This window comes from Fringilla coelebs (assembly GCF_963513975.1).
Source record: "Fringilla coelebs genome assembly, chromosome: Z".
Taxonomy (NCBI): Eukaryota; Metazoa; Chordata; class Aves; order Passeriformes; family Fringillidae; genus Fringilla; species Fringilla coelebs.
This window is the reverse complement of record NC_140031.1, coordinates 72,108,239-72,126,256: the sequence shown is the minus strand read 5'-3', so window position 1 is coordinate 72,126,256 and position 18,018 is coordinate 72,108,239. Positions and strand designations below refer to the sequence as shown.

The window sequence follows — 18,018 nt, the reverse complement described above, 5'->3', positions numbered from 1 at the left end:
GCCTTGCACCATATTGGCAACAATTTAACTCAGTTGTTTTTAATGGAACCAGTGTTTTAAGGCTTGTGCACCCCCTGCCAAAAGCAGAGCAGCTCCACTGTTAGCTGCATGCAGTTCAGCTAGTCATGGTGCTCACACTGAAAAGGATTTTCTGCTTCAAACACTTAATTCCTGCTGAGTTCTCATCTCCTTTATCCATGTCGTTTTTAGCCTCTTTGATGATGGCTTGCCAGAAGCTGAATTCAACAGGCACAGAGGACAACTACTAGCAAACACTGCCTTCCGATACAAAGGAAATACGCAACTTTATTGTCAGTGTCTGGAATAGTAAAAGCCCGAAATTCTCAATGCAAAATGTGCAGTGCAAAACTGGCACACTTCATGAGTTCCGCTTCAATGGCAGCACTGCACTTTTAAGAACATTGCTTTTGCGCATTTTTTTTAAAAACTGCTTTTTCAGGTTTTTTTTTTTAAGAATTGAAACTGACTGTCCTAGAGCAACCATCTTTCACTTTCTTCCCTTACTTTATTCTGAAGTGTCTAACAGTGATTTACCAATGCCAAATTTGCATTTTTGAATCCAGATTGGTTCACTTGAGAATGCTTGAAAGCTGTTGACAGCACTTCAGTAGCCTCTCTTATGTAAGCTAGATCTTACTGAGATTATAGCATTTTTCTTGGAAGGACATTTCATACATAATTTCCACTCTTCCATTTTCATATGTATTTTTATCTAGGAAAATGACAGCGGATCTGGTGAGTTCAGCTTAGAACTAACCTGTGTTTCATCAGTTTGTGAGGCAAAGGTAACTGAAAAAATTACTGTTCTTGTGCTTATTTTTTCTAGTAGAGTAAAAAAATACATCTCTCCCAAGGACTTTTCATTTGCATTAGATACGTAGGGGAGCATCCCCATATAATTTAGTCATAAATTATGTGGCTGGCTCATTGTACCATAGAATCTATGTTCTGTTAATGGTCCAGGTGTTCAGCAACATCCCCATCTACTCCCTTCAACATAAATTCATGGTTCACCTGTCTGCTTCTGATTCCCCTGCTTTCTCTCTCCAACAGGTTTTTAGCCAACACAACTTTTGATGGTCTCAGTGGCCACATTAAGGTGAAGGGCTCATCCATTGTCAGCTCAGAAAATAATTTCTTCATCTGGAATCTGCAGCACGACCCTGTTGGAAACCCGATGTGGACACGCCTGGGGAGCTGGCAAGAAGGGAAGATCATCATGGACTATGGGATATGGCCAGAACAGGCACAGAGACATAAAAGCCACATGCAACACCCTGCCCGGCTGCACCTGAGGGTGGTGACTCTGATCGAGCATCCCTTTGTCTTCACAAGGGATGTTGATGATGAAGGTCTTTGCCCAGCAGGGCAGCTGTGCCTGGACCCGCTGACCAATGATTCAGGTGTGCTGGACAACCTGTTTGAAACCCTCCAAGGGGGCAACGACACCGTGCCCAATGAGCTGAAGAAGTGCTGCTATGGCTACTGCATTGACCTGCTGGAGAAGCTGGCCGAAGATATGAATTTTGATTTTGACTTGTACATTGTTGGGGATGGAAAATATGGTGCCTGGAAGAATGGCCACTGGACTGGGCTGGTGGGAGACCTTCTTGCTGGTACAGCTCACATGGCAGTGACATCATTCAGCATCAACACTGCCCGAAGCCAAGTGATTGATTTCACCAGCCCTTTCTTTTCAACCAGCTTGGGGATTTTGGTGAGGACCAAAGACACTGCAGCTCCTATTGGAGCCTTTATGTGGCCACTTCACTGGACTATGTGGCTGGGGATATTTGTTGCTCTTCACATCACAGCTGTATTCCTCACCTTGTATGAGTGGAAAAGTCCTTTTGGAATGACCCCTAGGGGAAGGAACAGGAACAAAGTGTTCTCCTTCTCCTCTGCCCTCAATGTCTGCTACGCGATCCTCTTTGGAAGAACAGCTGCCATCAAACCCCCAAAGTGCTGGACTGGAAGGTTTTTAATGAATCTCTGGGCTATTTTCTGCTTGTTTTGCCTGTCAACATACACAGCCAACCTAGCTGCTGTCATGGTGGGAGAGAAAATCTATGAAGAACTTTCTGGAATACATGACCCAAAGGTAAAGCATGTCTGTTGTTGTTAACTCAGCCTTTTCTTCTCTTCACTCAGAATTCACTGCAGCATAATTCATTGTTTCTAACAAAATCAGAAAGTAATCTTTGTGGAAAAGTGTCGTTGCAATTACTTTCAACCTGGTGCCATTTCAGGAGGAAAGTTCAGTGAGATAGGACCCTTAAACACCCATAAGAGTGTAGGGAGAAGGATTTAAAAGATTGAAGGTGAAGAGAAAGGTGAAATATTCTGGTACTGTCCACTGCAGAGAAGAATAGTGGGTTCTACATGCAGATTAAGGATTTGAGTTCAGTTCCAAGTTTCCTTTGATTAGACTTGTTTAAATCAGTTGGATGACTCAGGCCATCCTGAGATCTACTCAAACAAAACAACTGCACAGAACAAGATGAAACCATAGATTCTCTCTACGTAGGATTTTTCAAGTATTTCACTGGTCATAATGCTGCTGGCAAAGGCAGTGCTGGCAAAATTCCCCATGAATGCTAAATGAAACGTAGCAAAACTGAAATATTTTGAGAAATCCTGCCTTATGCTTCAAAACAGTGGAATTCACTTTACAAGTAGTCAGGCATTTGATTTGCAGTGCAGTTTCTGCTGGGGAGCCATCATGGGAGGAGATGAGCATGTTGTAGATAACCCATCTGGAAAGAGCTTCGACTTGCCAGAATTTCCTCCTCTTGCTCTCTCCCCCTTCCCAAGAGGTCTTCAGTTGGAATTTTAGTCCAGTCCTTTTCTAAGACTATTCTTAATTTATTTGTCACTAAGTAGTGATCAGGAAAACAAGGGGCAGAGTGGTTTTCAGAGAGAATAGATGGCTGCAGGTGACGCCAGATGATCCTCTGCACCTGACAGCCACTCCAGGGGACACAGTGGCAGCAGCAGATTTCCCATGCTCCTGTGGCACTTTCTGCAGTGAAGGTGTGACTGTATTACCCACAGTTTTGTGTGACCTAACTGCTGGTACAGAAAGCATCCACCATGTGTTTGTCTCAAGGGACTGAACTGATAGATTGTTCCACTATGAAAAAGTAACTTTAATAACACAAGAACAGGGCATACATCTTGCTTCTGTAAATGTGAATAAATGGTACATATGCCCCTCCAGACAGCAAAGGCCAGGCTCTGTCTGTTCCATTAGTGAAACCTCGCAGTCAGGCTGATGACCAGACAGTTTTAACTGTGCAAGTGCCTGACTCACTCCCTGCAGTGTTAACTGGATGGGTTCTACCAAATATGATATAAGCAAAGAACAACAGTTTTGTGGCTGACCCAAGGCGCTCTAAAACTGATATGTGGCTAAAAGCAAATTGCTTCTAATAATCTGCCATTCCCTTCCCAACAAAAAATATCATAAATATTGCATTAATATCTTCATCAATATGAGGCATAGAAGTCCATTATATATGATTTCCTCAAAGCATTCTGAAGAAGCAGATGAGAGCTTTCAGCTGAATTTCCCCAGTTCCAGGGATATCTCTGTTACATCATTGTGTGAAGCCACAATGTTGGTTTGAAAATGAGGTTAGTCTTCTACTCTTTGCATGGGCATCTCCTCATCCATCAAATCAAATTGCATCAGATTACATCCTATTTTTCAGTATTACTGCTGTGACCACATTTGGTGTTTTTAAAACAGGTGTTGGGAAATTCTTGCAGCTCCAAGGAAAATTAAATTATTCTAAAGCTGTGCCCATTGAAACTTAGTGCAGAACATTGAAGCCCATCAGGTGCTGCAGCCACAGATCTTGGTCCAGAACAGAAATACCGATGATAACTCCTGGTTAGTAGCCCCAGTGATTCCATTACTTCAGGGGGATTACTAGCCTTTCCTAGAAAAGCACTTCCCTGCTTTATGGAATAAATCTAAGCCTCTGAGTAGTTACCAGCTCCCATCATAGGAATAAGACAACACAGATTCTAGGAAAGAAGATTGCCTGCCATTACATGAGCTGCAGAGTAGTTTTGTGTGTGTCATTCATGCATTTGCCTCCGAAGTCTTAGCCTGAAAGAGTGGTTGTAATAGAAAGTGCTGGCTTAGCCTTACTCACACAAGAGCCTGAGCTACGGCTACTCAAAGTTCTCTCTAAAAGTTACAGCTTAGGTTTAAGAAATATTTGGGCCACAGCAGTCACCCATTTACAGGCACCACTTTAGTTAGTTACTTAAAGCTTTTTTTTATGTGACTAAAAGATGTTATGCTTGGGTTTTTCTTCCCAGATATGTTTACCTCTTTCTTTTTAGTGGTGGAGACTCATTTCACAAAGAAGGCAGCAAGAGGGAGAAATAACCTTTTTAATTTAAATATACTTCTAAACATCCTTCTGCTTCTTTCAGTATGCATGTGCCCTTTGTACTGTGCTTTTGAAATTTATTTAAGAAACAAAGCCCAAAATAGAGGAGCAGCTTTCTCGAGGTGATGTAAGACATGTAATTTCTTCAGGCTGTCAGCCATAAATGGCAAATCCCATCTAAGGTTGTGAACAGTCAGGAAGGACAGAATTAGAGCTATCTCAGTTGGACCTTTAAATGCACTAATGATATAGAAGAGAATATAGAAATATCATCAAGCTGCTGAAAGGAGGAGCAGCCACCGAGACAGGAACCAGAGCAGAAGGAAAGCAGTGTGAGGAATGAGAATTAATTTACTGGGATATGTCTTGAATTTGGGAAACCTGCCATGTATTTTCTGTGTAAGAATCGTAACCAGGCCAGGTCACTAAAGCCACACTCCTGCAGTGTCCACCAAAGGTGGCTGTCCTCTTTCCTGGGAGGTACAACAGGAGCCAATAGGTTGTAGAGGTCTTGAAGCAATGTCCTGCCACCTTAAAATCTAATTCTCCTAAGACATGGGCGGGTTTGGGCCAGAGCTGCCCCCTCCCCCCTCATTTTCTAACTGTACAGGTCTCAGACATCATCTCTTGCCAGTGGAAACTGGCAAATACAGCTTTTGTGTCCACTGGAACACATTCAGCCTCGTGTTTGAGGACAAGGAGACCAGATAGCTACAGGATAAATGTGCTGGCTGCCCAGATGGAACATGAGTCCATGTCCTGAACCCCTCTTAAGAAGCTCTCTGCAGTATATGGCAAAGAAGTTTAAAAGCTTGTCTACAGACAGAGGACATAGAGAAAAAGCATTGTATTTGTATCATTTCCTCTACTTTTATCTCTTCTCTCATCTGAATCACACAGGCTCATTTCACTTTTTCTCCTAATGTCACCTCTGAGGTTGCACAAAAATATTATACCATTATTCTTTGTCAGAGTGCCTGGCAGCCAGGTACACAACCAGAGCTGAGTTCTTTCCAAGGTTCAGATATTCCTCCTCCAGGCATGCAGACCAGGAGCTTGCCTTGGGGATGTTGGTTTGTGTTGGGAGAGACATTAAAAACCTCCTGGTTCCACCCAGCTGCCATGGGCAGGAATGCCCTCCACCAGGGTGCTCAGTTATATGTGTTTTAGTCTTTGGTGCAGCCTTGTGTAAGCCCTAGAAAGAAGATATTTTACTCTGCAGAACAACTCATGGCAAGGGATTCTGCAGGATCCCCCACAGGGTGGAGTTCTTTTAGCAGCAAAAGGACCTGAATGGCTTTTGGGTTTTTCATGCAAGAACTCATACTGGAGATACAGCATGGTGTCCTGAGTGTGTTGGGTAGTTCAGGTTATCTGAGGCTAAAGATCTCTGGAAGCCCATAGGACAGAAGAAATATTTCAAATGTGCTAAGATGGAAGCAAACAGCAGCAGTAGGGAGAGGAGCTGGGCAGAATTTCCATAAGGTAGTCCAACACCTGGCCTTTCTTTCTGCAAAAAGTGTTGCTCTTTCAACAATTTAATGAGGGTTTTGGGTGCTATCCCATTGTGGCTTTTGTGACACCTTGACAGCTTTTCTTTCCCATCTTTTCTACGCACTTGAGTAGCCATTTACTCTGGTTATGTTTTTTTACAACTCTGCATCACTTTACCTTCAAAAGCATCCCTTGTCAGTGGCAAAGTTCCTTTCTGCAATATATTTTGACATAAAATATTGAAACTATTTAGCTTCATTTAACCAAAAAAAGGGCTACTCCTTTGGGTCCCATCTCCAGCAATTTCACTGCATTGTCTCTTGTAACTTTACATGCCTGCAACAAAGAGATAAGATATTATTAATCAGTCTATTATACCTTTACAGTTATATTTTGTACAGGTGGGCTGCTGTTAAGGAACTGACTTCAGGACAAGATCACCTAAACTGTTCCCTCAAAGTGCCTCTCTCTCTCTGCCATTAATGATGGCATTTCCAAAACTCACAAAAAAAGAAAAAAGTGCCCCAAGAAATACACTGCAGACACCTAGAGTCACTCTGGCAATTTCCACCCAGCAAGTACTTCAAACAGCCTTGGTGTGCATTGGGATCAGTCCCCAGAAATCTCTGTTCTTCTCCTGGTTCAGGGCCTGAAGACTTGCTCTTTTGAGGTGGCCATATTTTTATTACAAAACTAAGCACTTTGAGTGAGCCAGGCAAGGCATTTCTGAGGTTTTGTTAATCAGGAATTCAGTATGTGCAACCACCCAGATATTTGTATCTAGATATATAAAACATGAGGGTGCAAGCTCTCATTTCTGATTTATGAGCATCTCAGTTAATTTAGAGGCCTTATGGCCCTTATTATATCAATTGAATACTTTGTGGTTTTTGTATTAAAACTGTCCAGAAATAAAACTGGCAAGCAACTGCAGATGAGCTTTAGCAACACCAAATCACAGAAAAAGAAGGTCAAGCTACTGTATAGGTGGTGCCTCATTAGAGGCATGATTCAAATACTCCTTCTTTTAATGATATTTTCCATCGAGTTCAGCAATTTTTAGAGTGAGGCCACAACTGTTGTGTGTTTATTGGTAAATTTTCTTCCTGAAAAAGGAATTTTTGTAGGAATTACACTAATGGAAATTACTGCTGTGGTCTTTCACTGCAGCAGCCTGAGATGAATCATTATAAGGGGCACCACTTGAACTGCTATGTGTTAAATAGATAATAAAGTAGCATTTATTTAAATATGCATTAAATGCATTAAATTGTATAGCAAAAAATCAAGTTACAAACTCAGTGGAATTTTAAAAAATCTTACTGCTGCCATGGGGTTTAGTATTTGTACAGGACCACAGGGTTCTTTTTACAACTAAAAGAAGAAACTACAGAGGCTGTGTTTCTGTGAAGGAAGTTACTGGGCACAGGAAGGTCATGATTCCCAGCATCACAGCCTGCTAATTAATACATGGTGCTTTTCTGAGTATTAATGAGTCAATGAAGGATTTGAACTCAAAAGGACTTTCAGTGTCACAGAGAGGAAAGTGAAAAATTCTTAGACAAAGGCAAAATTGAGTATCAAGCTCCAGCCAGAATAAAGAATTGCAGAGCTGTCTCCTATAGGAATGAAAGGCACCTGCAATTTATGGAGGTGCAGTCTTGACTTCTTTAGCTTCCCCATGCAATTTATGGTGGTGAACACTTGACTTGTTTAGCTTCCCCATCACCTCATTAAAGATTTCTTGTTAAAGTTACAGCTTTGGAGGTGCAGAATCTGTCCAACTCAGATCTGCTTCTTTCTGCTGATACCCATTTTATCAGACAATGCCTGCAGTGCTCTGCAAATCAAGTTTCCTTTCCCAATGAAACATGGTTTTTATGCCTTCTTGCCAACAATTATCTTTTTGTTATCTTGGCATATTAACCCTTACTGCTTGAGGTCTTTACCTTCACACATTGCCTCACTCTGTCACCAGCTGCCCTGGCCACTCTTCACCTCCCCTCATTGTTTCAGACAAAGAATTTAGGGGTAGGTGTGGAAGAGAGGAGGTCCTGTTGTCTTCATTCTGTGTGGTGCAGGAAGGCTGTTCTTCAAGCACCAGAAGGAATTAATGTGTTTTAGCATTTTCCCATCTATGTGGGTGTCAGTTTCTTATTCTAAATACCTAAATACCTAAATGTCATATCATATTTTGAAAAAAGGAAAGTGAGCCCACCACCAGAAATAGCACCTGCATCACAGGTGGGGCTCAGACCCTTGCCAGAAATAATGCAAGTGGAGAATTACAAGAAGTTACTGAAGTAACTGCCAAAAAGTAGCAGAGAACAGTGAAGGTGCACAAGCTGATCCTACTGCCTGACAGGTGGAATGTCATTGTGTAGCTGACTTAGCAGCATGGAGAATGTTTATTTCTGTTCACAAAAGTCACAGCCATGGTGATCTACAGAGGCCAGAGTGCTAGTCTGGCTCACCCTCCTTGACACAGAAGTCCTGCACTGATCCACTGGATTTCAGGGATGACAACAATCCAAGTCCTCTGGAAGAAATAGTGGTTTTCACTGAGTGCCTTAAGATTTGACTGAACACCAGGTAAAATCAGATACTAATTATCTATATTTCACTGTGCAAGAGGCGAGGGTATCCAAATATGGCCTTAATTTTTTGTTTACCCTTCATGCTTAACACATTCCTCACTGATTCCAAGAAGGAAAAAATCCCTTTCTGTTCCCATGTTGGATCTGTCCATAACACAGGACTCCCTCTGATTTACCTTCATCTGATGCTCTTTAACCCAAAGCAAATTGCAAATAGTGTGTTGAAGAAATGAGGGCAGTGCAGGTAGGCATTTCCACCACTGCCAATTGGAAACCTCTTCATCCTGGTCACTCACAACCCCTTTACAACACCAGCCATTGTTTGTTCCTTTCCTGGAAAGCATAGGGCACTATTCCAGCCTTACAGGTTTAGGCAGAGGGCTGTTTCCAGCCCTGGCAGCCAGGGGACAGTTGCCACATGGCCAGGGGGTAGGAGGACTGACCTTCAACCAGCAACAGCTGGAGCACAAGAATTTTTTTTAAAAAAGGATTTTAAAGAGAATGGTTTTGAAGATGGTAAACTACCTACACCTAAAGTTGCTGCCACGTAAGATTTCCTCCTTCAGCCCTCAGATGCTTGTAGAAATCTGTGATAGCTTTTCATCCAGAGGCTGGAGACTGTGGAGGAATGGTTACAGGGTAGAGGTCACTCTGACATACTTTTGTTAGCTGACCAAGGAAGGACTGGGAAAGTACCAAATCCTGCTAATCTGAGTTTCTGCACCTGCAAGAACTTGTGTCCCTGAGTGTAGCAGTAGTACGATAACAGTAATGAGGATGAGACGTGAGAAGCAGAAATGTAAGTTCTCAGGAATGAGGAAGAGCTGGTATTGTAGTATAACCAACAGATTGCTTAGCTTACAGAATATGCATGAACTTATTACTGGTTGTGTATAAAAGTCTGGTGCTTATCAATAAAGTTGGAGCTTGCTGATTCTTACATTAAGAGTCCCAAGACTTCCCTCACCGCGACAGGAGACTCAGGATGGAAGGACAAGAGGAATTCTCTAACCAGAAATCTTCTTTGGTATCTCTTTGGTGGCTTGAACATGTTCTCAGCCACACAGCTCTTCTTCACTTGCTTTTAATTTGAAAAGGATTTCACCTGCCTGACAGTGCATTAGCCATGTTTTACAGGGAGGAAGCAGAAGAACATGCTGGATGAAGTGAGTCCATCTGGAACATCTTTACAGCTGCTTTCTGCTGAAGTGGAATTGGAGGCGGTGATCTACTGCCTTTTGGGAATTACATCCCTTCTTTTCCCTCAGTCTTCCCTTTTTTGTTTTTCCTTACAATATTTTACACTTTCTCCCTTACAGTCCTCAGCTCACCCAGAATAAATCACAGCTTAGAGATCCCTCTGTCCAGAAAACTCTTAGAATGCTATTAAGAAACAAAGATAAACACACCTGCAAGTTCATATTCTCCAAAGTGCTCTTCTTACAGAGCTTTTTTCACTGCCCAGCACCTGAATCATCAGGGCAACCCTCAGAAATTAACCACAGACTTGAGTCCCCAGTCTCATCCCCGAGCTGAACAGCTTTTCCAATACACAAAGGAGCAGGGGAGATCTTACATTTAATTATCAGTGCTCACACAGGGACCATGAACACAAAGATTCATATTTTTGAGCAGAGACCTAAGTCACAGTTTCCTCCCAGGCATTCCCTTGTTGCAGTGAAGAGAATAAACTGCCAGCAGTGGACTCTGCACTTGTGTCCTGATTGGAGCTGCTCATTGACTTCAGTGCAGCTGTCAGGTTTTATGCCAACTAATGACCTGTCTGAGCTGGATTCAAAGTGACAGAGTTTTAAGGAAATCTGTCATTATCCTGACAAGGAAAGAATGAGCTCCGCCGACACTTTTCGCAGCAGAGCAGCGAAAGCGAAAGCCTTGGTTCAAATGCATTCTGCAGACACCCTCTCCTGGAGGGCCTGGGAACGGCTCAGCTGCCGAAGCCTGAGCACGTAGGACAGTTCCTGATCAAAACCTCCACTTCCAGAAGTTGAGCTGTGAATTTTCATCTGTTTAAATCTGAAATTCATGTGTTTCACTGTGAATAATTTTCTTTCATCTTCCTCTGCACCCCATAAATATTCACTAGTTAGTTTCACTAGTTAGTTTTCAAAAACTCCTGCAGATAAGAAGGGAAAAGCCCATGAATAGTTTTATATTGGTTTGTGGTTGGCATTTTTTTTATTACTATTATTTCATTTGTTTTGTTCATTTTCCCCTGAAACTTTGCTTATCACTTCCAATTGCTAATATTTTCTCACTGGGCTATGGGAAATCTATTGGTTTATATGACTTATATTTTCTCACTGGGCTGGGAAACCACCTAAATGTGTGGGTTACATAAGGTGAAGTAAAATACTATTGCTTTATGTGACAGAGAAAGAAATGTCATTGTAAACCAGCAGATTTCTAAAACCACATCAGTCCTTTAACTAATGATATCTTTCTCTAGTGATTGGGAAGTGAAACTGAGCAGATTTTTCAGATTCTGCAGCACTTGCCTGGCAGAGATCATGCTGGCAATTCTGGTGATACACAAGGTGCCCATTAGCCCTGCACTAGGTGTTATAATAGGTAACCAGCACTGTTGTGGAAGCCAGCTACTAAATCCTTTTGCTACTAAAACCTTTGTCCTCAGAAGCTGTTATAAAAGTTAGGAAAGTGCTTTCAGCCATGTTTCTCATTTCTATGCCCTATTTAAATTTTAAAACACCTTTATAGGTAGTGGTAAAATCTAAATCCACATTAGCTCTGTCACTGAAGTGAGCGGTCACTGGCACTGCCCTCAGCTACCTACTGGGTTGCCTTTTTCTCATTTCCAGCAAAAAATAGTCCATGGAGTTGAATTTGGGCACTGAAGAGAACAAGAGAAGGAATGATGAAATGCTTCTCGTGAGTTGAGATCATGATTAGAAATGGAGCTCCCAAAGCCCTTTTCCTCCAGTCCCATTTCACAGCAGGGTTCTCAGCCAGACTCAGTGAGGCAGCTGCTGCACCCCATCAATCAGTTTTCTAGATTTCAGTTACATCACTGCTTGCAGAAAATAGCCACCATTTCCCTTCCCAATAGCTGCTCTGTTTAGATGTTCCTTGTCTCCTCGCAGGTCCTAGCAAGCTCAAACTCCATGGGATCAGCAGGAAATATAGTACTGCCTGCTTTTGTGGACCTGAGGCCATGATTTTCTGTACCTGGGTTCTTATTGCAAAAATAAATGGCAACTGAATGGGATGTAAACCTCAAAATGATACTAAACTAAACCAGGGCATCAAGAGGAGAAAAGTCCTTGAGGTAAATAATTTGGTTTTGCAGCACTGAAAAGTCATACAAAAGCCAGAACCTGCTAGAAAGACCTCAAAACCCCACAGTCCCACAGCCTTGAGTGTGCCAAGGTTAATTGCTGCATTTTCAGTTTTAAATCCCAACCTGCACTGGAGATTTCTGGGCCTGTTTCCTTTCAAGTTGGCATCTAGGTGTTCTCCCCAGCTGACAGCACTGAGTGCAATGGCAATGCATTACATAAAATGGAATGTGCCAAGTTATGCAAAACCCCTGTCATTCAGGATTGTGTTTTCCTGTTTCTGCTGCTGTGCTTTCATCACATTGATGTTTATCATGTTGGTGTTTTCGTGCATAATTGGCACCCCAAGCCATAGATGCATGCAGATGCCCCATTTGTCTCAACATCTTCCCAAATAAAACAAGTTCTTCACTTCCCACTCAGCAGATGTTTTAACAACAGCAGACAGAAACCAAGGAGCTCTGGAAGTAAGGGGCCAAGCTGAGGGAGCTGGTTGCTGCAGTGTTTGCTTTCAGCAGCAAGAAGCACAAACATCATTTGTCTGGGAGCACCATGTTATGCAAGGCACAGAAGACTCTGAGAAGTCCCAAAGCTTGTCCTGGCACTCTCAGAGAAGTTGGATGTGCTGTAAAGCTCTGGTGTTTTCTTTAACACTGCATGGCCTCCCTGTCTCAAGGGACCCACCAGCCATTTCACCTCCTCAGTGCTTGGCAGCATTCACATTTCCTTTGTTTTCTTACACAGTGCCTTTTGGTTGTTTCCTTACCCGTGATACGTTTTCTTCAGCAGTGGGACTCGTTCTTGGAAATGCTGGGCACAATCCATGTGTCCTACAGTAGATACTGTCCTGAGAAGTCACAGGGACAGCAGTGTTCACTGGGACACCAGTTCCAGAAATCACAGCTCTTTAGCCTTTCTCCTGCATCTTCATCCTCTGCTTCCCAGCAGCATGTCCTAGTCCTTCCTCTCAAGATTTCTGCCTTCACAGAAGATGGAACATGCTCCTGAGCTATCCATCCCTGTCCTGTGCAGCAAGATCCTCTGGTCTTGGCATTCCACAGCCCTGAACCTGTAAAATCCAAGCACTCAGTGCTCAAGACAAGTGCTCAGGCCCCTCTGGCTCCATGCCTCACTCATCTCTTGAGTCTGCCCCAAACACTAAACCAGGTCCAAATGGGATATCACCATCATCACAACTTCACGTGCAACAGCTTCCTCACAGTAGAGTGTGGAGCTGGTTCTAAAATTTGGGGTGTACCTAAAGAATGGCCCCTCGTGGTATACACAATCGCTTCAGGTATAAAACAGTTCACTGATACGAAATCTATGATCTACACTATCTGAGATGCAAAAACTATACTGTTGGCTGCTGGAGCTGTCACCCCTTTTTTGGAGAGCCACTAACCCAGCACTAAATAAGTTTTTGACCTCTTTTAGCTTCTAACAAATAAAATATTAAAATACATTAGCAGTTAATAGCTTTTATCATAGCTACTCAGTTGACATATTCTTACCCTTGCTGTTGTACTGCCCAGGCTGTTGGTGTTTCCCTGCTGAGGCTCACAGCCAACTGCAGTTGGCTGCAGTGGCCTTGCTAGATAACACTCCAAGGGCTGGTTGCTTGACAAATGCTAATGAGTCTCCAGAAGAGAGATCCAGGGAAAATTTCACCAAAAGAGTTGTCAGGCATTGAAACAGGCTGCCCAGGGAAGCGGTGAAGTCATGATCCACAGAGGAGTTTAAGAGGCCCGTAGAGGTTCTCTTGGGGACATACTTTAGTGATGGGCTCAGCAGTGTTGGGTTAGTGGTTGGGGTCTGATCTTTAGGGTCTTTTAAGCCTTAATGATTCTGTGATTCAATGATCTGATAGTTGAAGAAATTGCAATATCCTTATTTGAGATACCACTATTTTGCAATATCTGTACCCATGACAATCCTCACGTCTTGTTCAATGAATTGTCAAGCCAGGATAATTGTGGTGATGATTTTCTCAGGACTGAGAGTGCCAAAAAACCCCACTTCACTGTTACCTCAGAGCCTCGTCCAGCTCTGAACAAACCTGTTCTTTCCACTTCGTACAGCACAGATATCTGAATTTGGAGGGACTTTGTAAGGCTGTCTAAACCAAGTGCCTAGAAAACTCATGTCTGGAGATGGATCTGCAGCTATTGCACTCATTTATTTTTAATTGTACTTGAGTCACCAGCAAACCTCCAGGCACTCTGGATACAAAAGTGTCAGCATTTCCTAGTGCCCTTTACCAGCTTTGTGGTGATTATTCGCCTCTGACACCGAGTGTTGAATCAAGAAACATAGTATATACACAGAAATAGAGAATCCACATAGCATAAATTACTCTGATTTCAACTGCTATTTCTTCCAGTAAGCTGGTCCTTATATTTGCAATTACTGGTATAAATGTAAGTAACTGCCTCCCCTGAATTACAAGTTAAAAAAAAAAAAAACGTAGAATCCATTCTTGATTCTTCAAATGCTGATTTTTCAGACCTTATGATTTCTCTGAAGCCCTAGGCATTAACATTCCATTGTTGGTTTATAGAAAACAGAAAGACTCTTTCAGTATAGGGCTTTCAAAACGTAAGACAAAAGATAGAGAGCATGAGAAACAGAAAAGATTAGAAAAAAGAGGCAACTAATAAGGCAATATTCAGAGCGAGACTATGGTATTTACCTATCCTGTCAGGACACAGATATTTGTGGTTTCCATCTTGTCACATAATCTTCCCAGGAGAGGACTACAGAAGGTAAGAAAGCAGCAATGACAAGTGATGAGTCTTGTTTACATCCTGAAGTTTTTATCTTCTGTTGAAGCAAGTAACCCTTAGCACTCTAAGCCAATCATCAGTGAAGTACTTTTGGCAGCATTCTGCACTGCCAATCCACAGAGCTGCAAGCAAACCTTTTCCTCCTGTGGGTAAGCAGCACTAAGAAGAAAATAGAAATCCTTGAAAGACATAGAGGGTTAAAACAACTGTTAACATTTGTCCTTTGTAAAAGGAGTTGATCACATACAAAGCTGCAGACACATAATGATGCTTAAGAAAAAGCAGAGATTACCAGAAGCAGGTAGAGTACTGGATACAAGGGATGGCTGAACAACTCCCTTGTACAGACTTCCCAAGACTTCCCACCAAGCATATGGTGTTGCTGGAGACAAGATATTAAGCCAGATGGACTTCTGATCTAATGAATATTCCGGTGTTGTCATCATTTGGGGTGAAATTTGACAGCATGCCCAACACAAAGCAAAGCGTGGGCAGTTCTCAGTAAAGGATTTAGGATAGAAAATTGCATGGAGGTGCAGTTTACAGTTTTTGTAGCAGCCTTTCTCATTCAGGCTTAAAAGTTTAGCCAAATGCAGACATTGGTGACAGTCTGAGTGAGAGATGCATTCCAGTGAAGACTTCATCTGCAGCCCAGATGCTGCACTGCAGTTGGCATCACTAGGTCGGCCACTAACTTCACAACAAGCACCTAAGCTGATTTGCAAAATGCCAGTGTGGTTCAGTGTTGGGTCTTAATGGGGTTTTCATTCTCTTCACTGAAACTGCCAAGAAAGAAAACCTACAAAAATTAGTCCTGGCTGTGGAGATGATCTTCTTGGGACAGAGAGTGCGTGAACCTCACTCCAAGTTCCTTCTTTAAGCAGGTCGTCTTCAGTGTCTCCAGACTGGGGCTGGCAGCATTGTGCTGGAAGTCTCCATGATGTATTGTCACAGCCCAGCTCCTGTTATTTATGTCTTCTGGCACCCGAATGCTGCTCCCACACTCCCAGGCAAGAACATTTCCCTCTGTGCCCACAGTCCTTCTGGCACAGCGCTATGGCCAGCTCCAGATGGAGGCACACCCTGCATTGCTTGTCCCACAGCCATCTACACCAGAAAACATTAAAAAAAAAAAACAAAACAAAAAAACAAAACAACAAAACAAAACAAACAAAAAAAAACCAAAAAAAAACACCCCAAAAAACAAAAACCACAGGACTCTCCCTCCATACCCATAGACTTGGAATTAGTTGCAGGTCTCATTCCTGGGTTGCAACACAGGGACCAGATCAGAAGACCACAAGGTGGTAACACCTGCCCACTTTAATTTTCAATTTCAGGTAATTTTTACAGAAAATTACAGAAATACAGAATGTCCATAGCTTCCATGACAGCAGAAACACCATCCAAAAGACCTTCTTCTGTTCCTTTTCAGATTAAACTGGGTGACAGTGAGTTTGCATCCTACCTTTGCCATTCTTTAAAAAACAACAGACCCTCTTTTATCCATGGGGTCTTTGAAGAGAAGACTGGGAAAGGTCTTTTTATGGCTTTGTGCTGCCCTGCACTCTGTTCTGCTCAGATGACAATGCAGAGGCCAGATGGACTGACAGAATGCTTCTTTGCTTGGTCTTTGCCAAGCAGAGCATGGCTGTGATGAGATCATCTCTGCAAGCTGCTGTGATGTCCATGAGCTTCCTGGGAAGCAAATACAGCATGACTGCCTCATCCTTAGCTCTGTTTGGCTTCCTGTGCTTTGAAAACTTGGCCTGTTAGAGGCTGGTGGATTGCTGAAGGCTTTTTAATTAGTGTGGCTTGACAGCACTTGGCCAGCTCAAGGAAGGGCTTGGTGTAGTGGAAATGCTGCCTGACTCCTCCATGGTAGCTTGAGACTTCCCCCAGGAGTCACTAAATGCTCCAAAGGCAAACAGAAACTTCAGGAGGAGAGGTCTGTGAAACCTGAACTGGGCTTCTTGGGGCTAGAGACTGTGGAGTCAGTTCAGAAAAGGGCAGGGCACAGAACTGCAAAAAGCCTCTCTGTGTGTATACCCATGGTTACAGCCTGGGCTGTGCAAAGGGGAATTCTCCCTCCTCACTGCCAGGGGAGACTGAAAGGTGACTTTTTGGTGACTTTTCAGTCCTCAGTTTGTCTGTGAGGAATGGCAACCAAAACTGTGATATGGTGTCTAGAAATGTCTAGACACCATATCACAGTTTTGGTTGCCAAATGTCTAGATATGTCTTCTAGAAATGAACTGAGGATGCTACCCTTCTGCAGAAGGCTAAATTTCATCCCTAAGGACAACGTAAAGCATTCTGACAAAACAGATGTAGGCTGTGTGTCCTTTGCTGGGTACCCAGAGCCCAGAAGGTGGATTGTAGCCAGCCCAATGGCTTCTCGCAACAGTTCCTGAAACATTGTCTGTTCTAGAGACAAATAATCCCAAAAAACACCTACATTTGGGTGTTCAGGGTGTCTCATGGGGGTCATTTTCAGTATTTGAAGAAAACCCTGAGTGTACACAGACAGGCTATTTATCCACCTGGTAAGTCTTTCCAGGCTTTTCCTGGGGGGTGGGAAGCTGCCTGCAGGAACACACCCGGGCCCCCGAACGCCGAAGATTCCTGAGGACACCCCAGATGTGATGGGAGGCAAATGGCCCTGCTAACCAACCCTCTGCTGTGCTCCCTCAGCTCCACCACCCGTCCCAGGGGTTCCGGTTCGGCACGGTGCGGGAGAGCAGCGCCGAGGACTACGTGCGGCAGAGCTTCCCCGAGATGCACGAGTACATGCGGCGCTACAACGTCCCTGCCACCACCGACGGCGTGGCCTTCCTGAAGTGAGCCCTGCAAACAGCACCACCCCCGGCCCCTGGTCATGGTCTGGTTATTAAAGCTGTTAAGGGAGGTGCTTGGATTAAGGGAAAATGAGGCTAAAGTCAATAGTACGGGTTTTATTTAACAGTAGATGTGTGAGAGAGAGAGAGATAGTGACAGAGAGACAGATGTAGAAAATATCACCCCTCCATGCATGCCATGTCCCACTGATCCTCTCCTTCCCAGTGCTGAGGGTCCCACAAAACACGGGATTTCAATGGATTAATACCCATTTATGGCATTAAAACCCTTACCACCTCTTTATCAACCTGTATGGTGGGTCTTGTTCTTATTTCTGCATTTGTCCATAGAGGGTAAAAATCATCAGCTTTGCTTCCATTGGTCTGTAGTACTGCTTGTGCCATGATACTGCTTTGTCTGGCATGAAGCAAAGTATTGATGATCTGTGCTCTGCTTGAAAAGACAGAAGTGTATCCCAGCTGCTTCTGGTAGCCCTTGTTTTTGTACACAAAGAGAACCTAGGAGAAACGCATTGCAGACCATCCCCTTGAATGGAGGAATG

At 43.2% G+C, this 18,018-nt stretch overlaps 1 protein-coding gene across 1 annotated transcript in view; it reads left to right on the top strand.

Moving 5' to 3' along the window:
• Positions 1–18,018, top strand: part of GRIN3A (glutamate ionotropic receptor NMDA type subunit 3A) — a gene marked incomplete at its 5' end in the record, with an annotated part of 68,451 nt that overhangs the window by 30,298 nt on the left and 20,135 nt on the right. The window contains 2 exons of the mRNA XM_084225264.1: positions 1,075–2,122; positions 17,313–17,458. Of these exons, the coding sequence (XP_084081390.1) occupies positions 1,075–2,122; positions 17,313–17,458 (1,194 nt within the window). The remainder of the gene's footprint in view (positions 1–1,074; positions 2,123–17,312; positions 17,459–18,018) is intronic.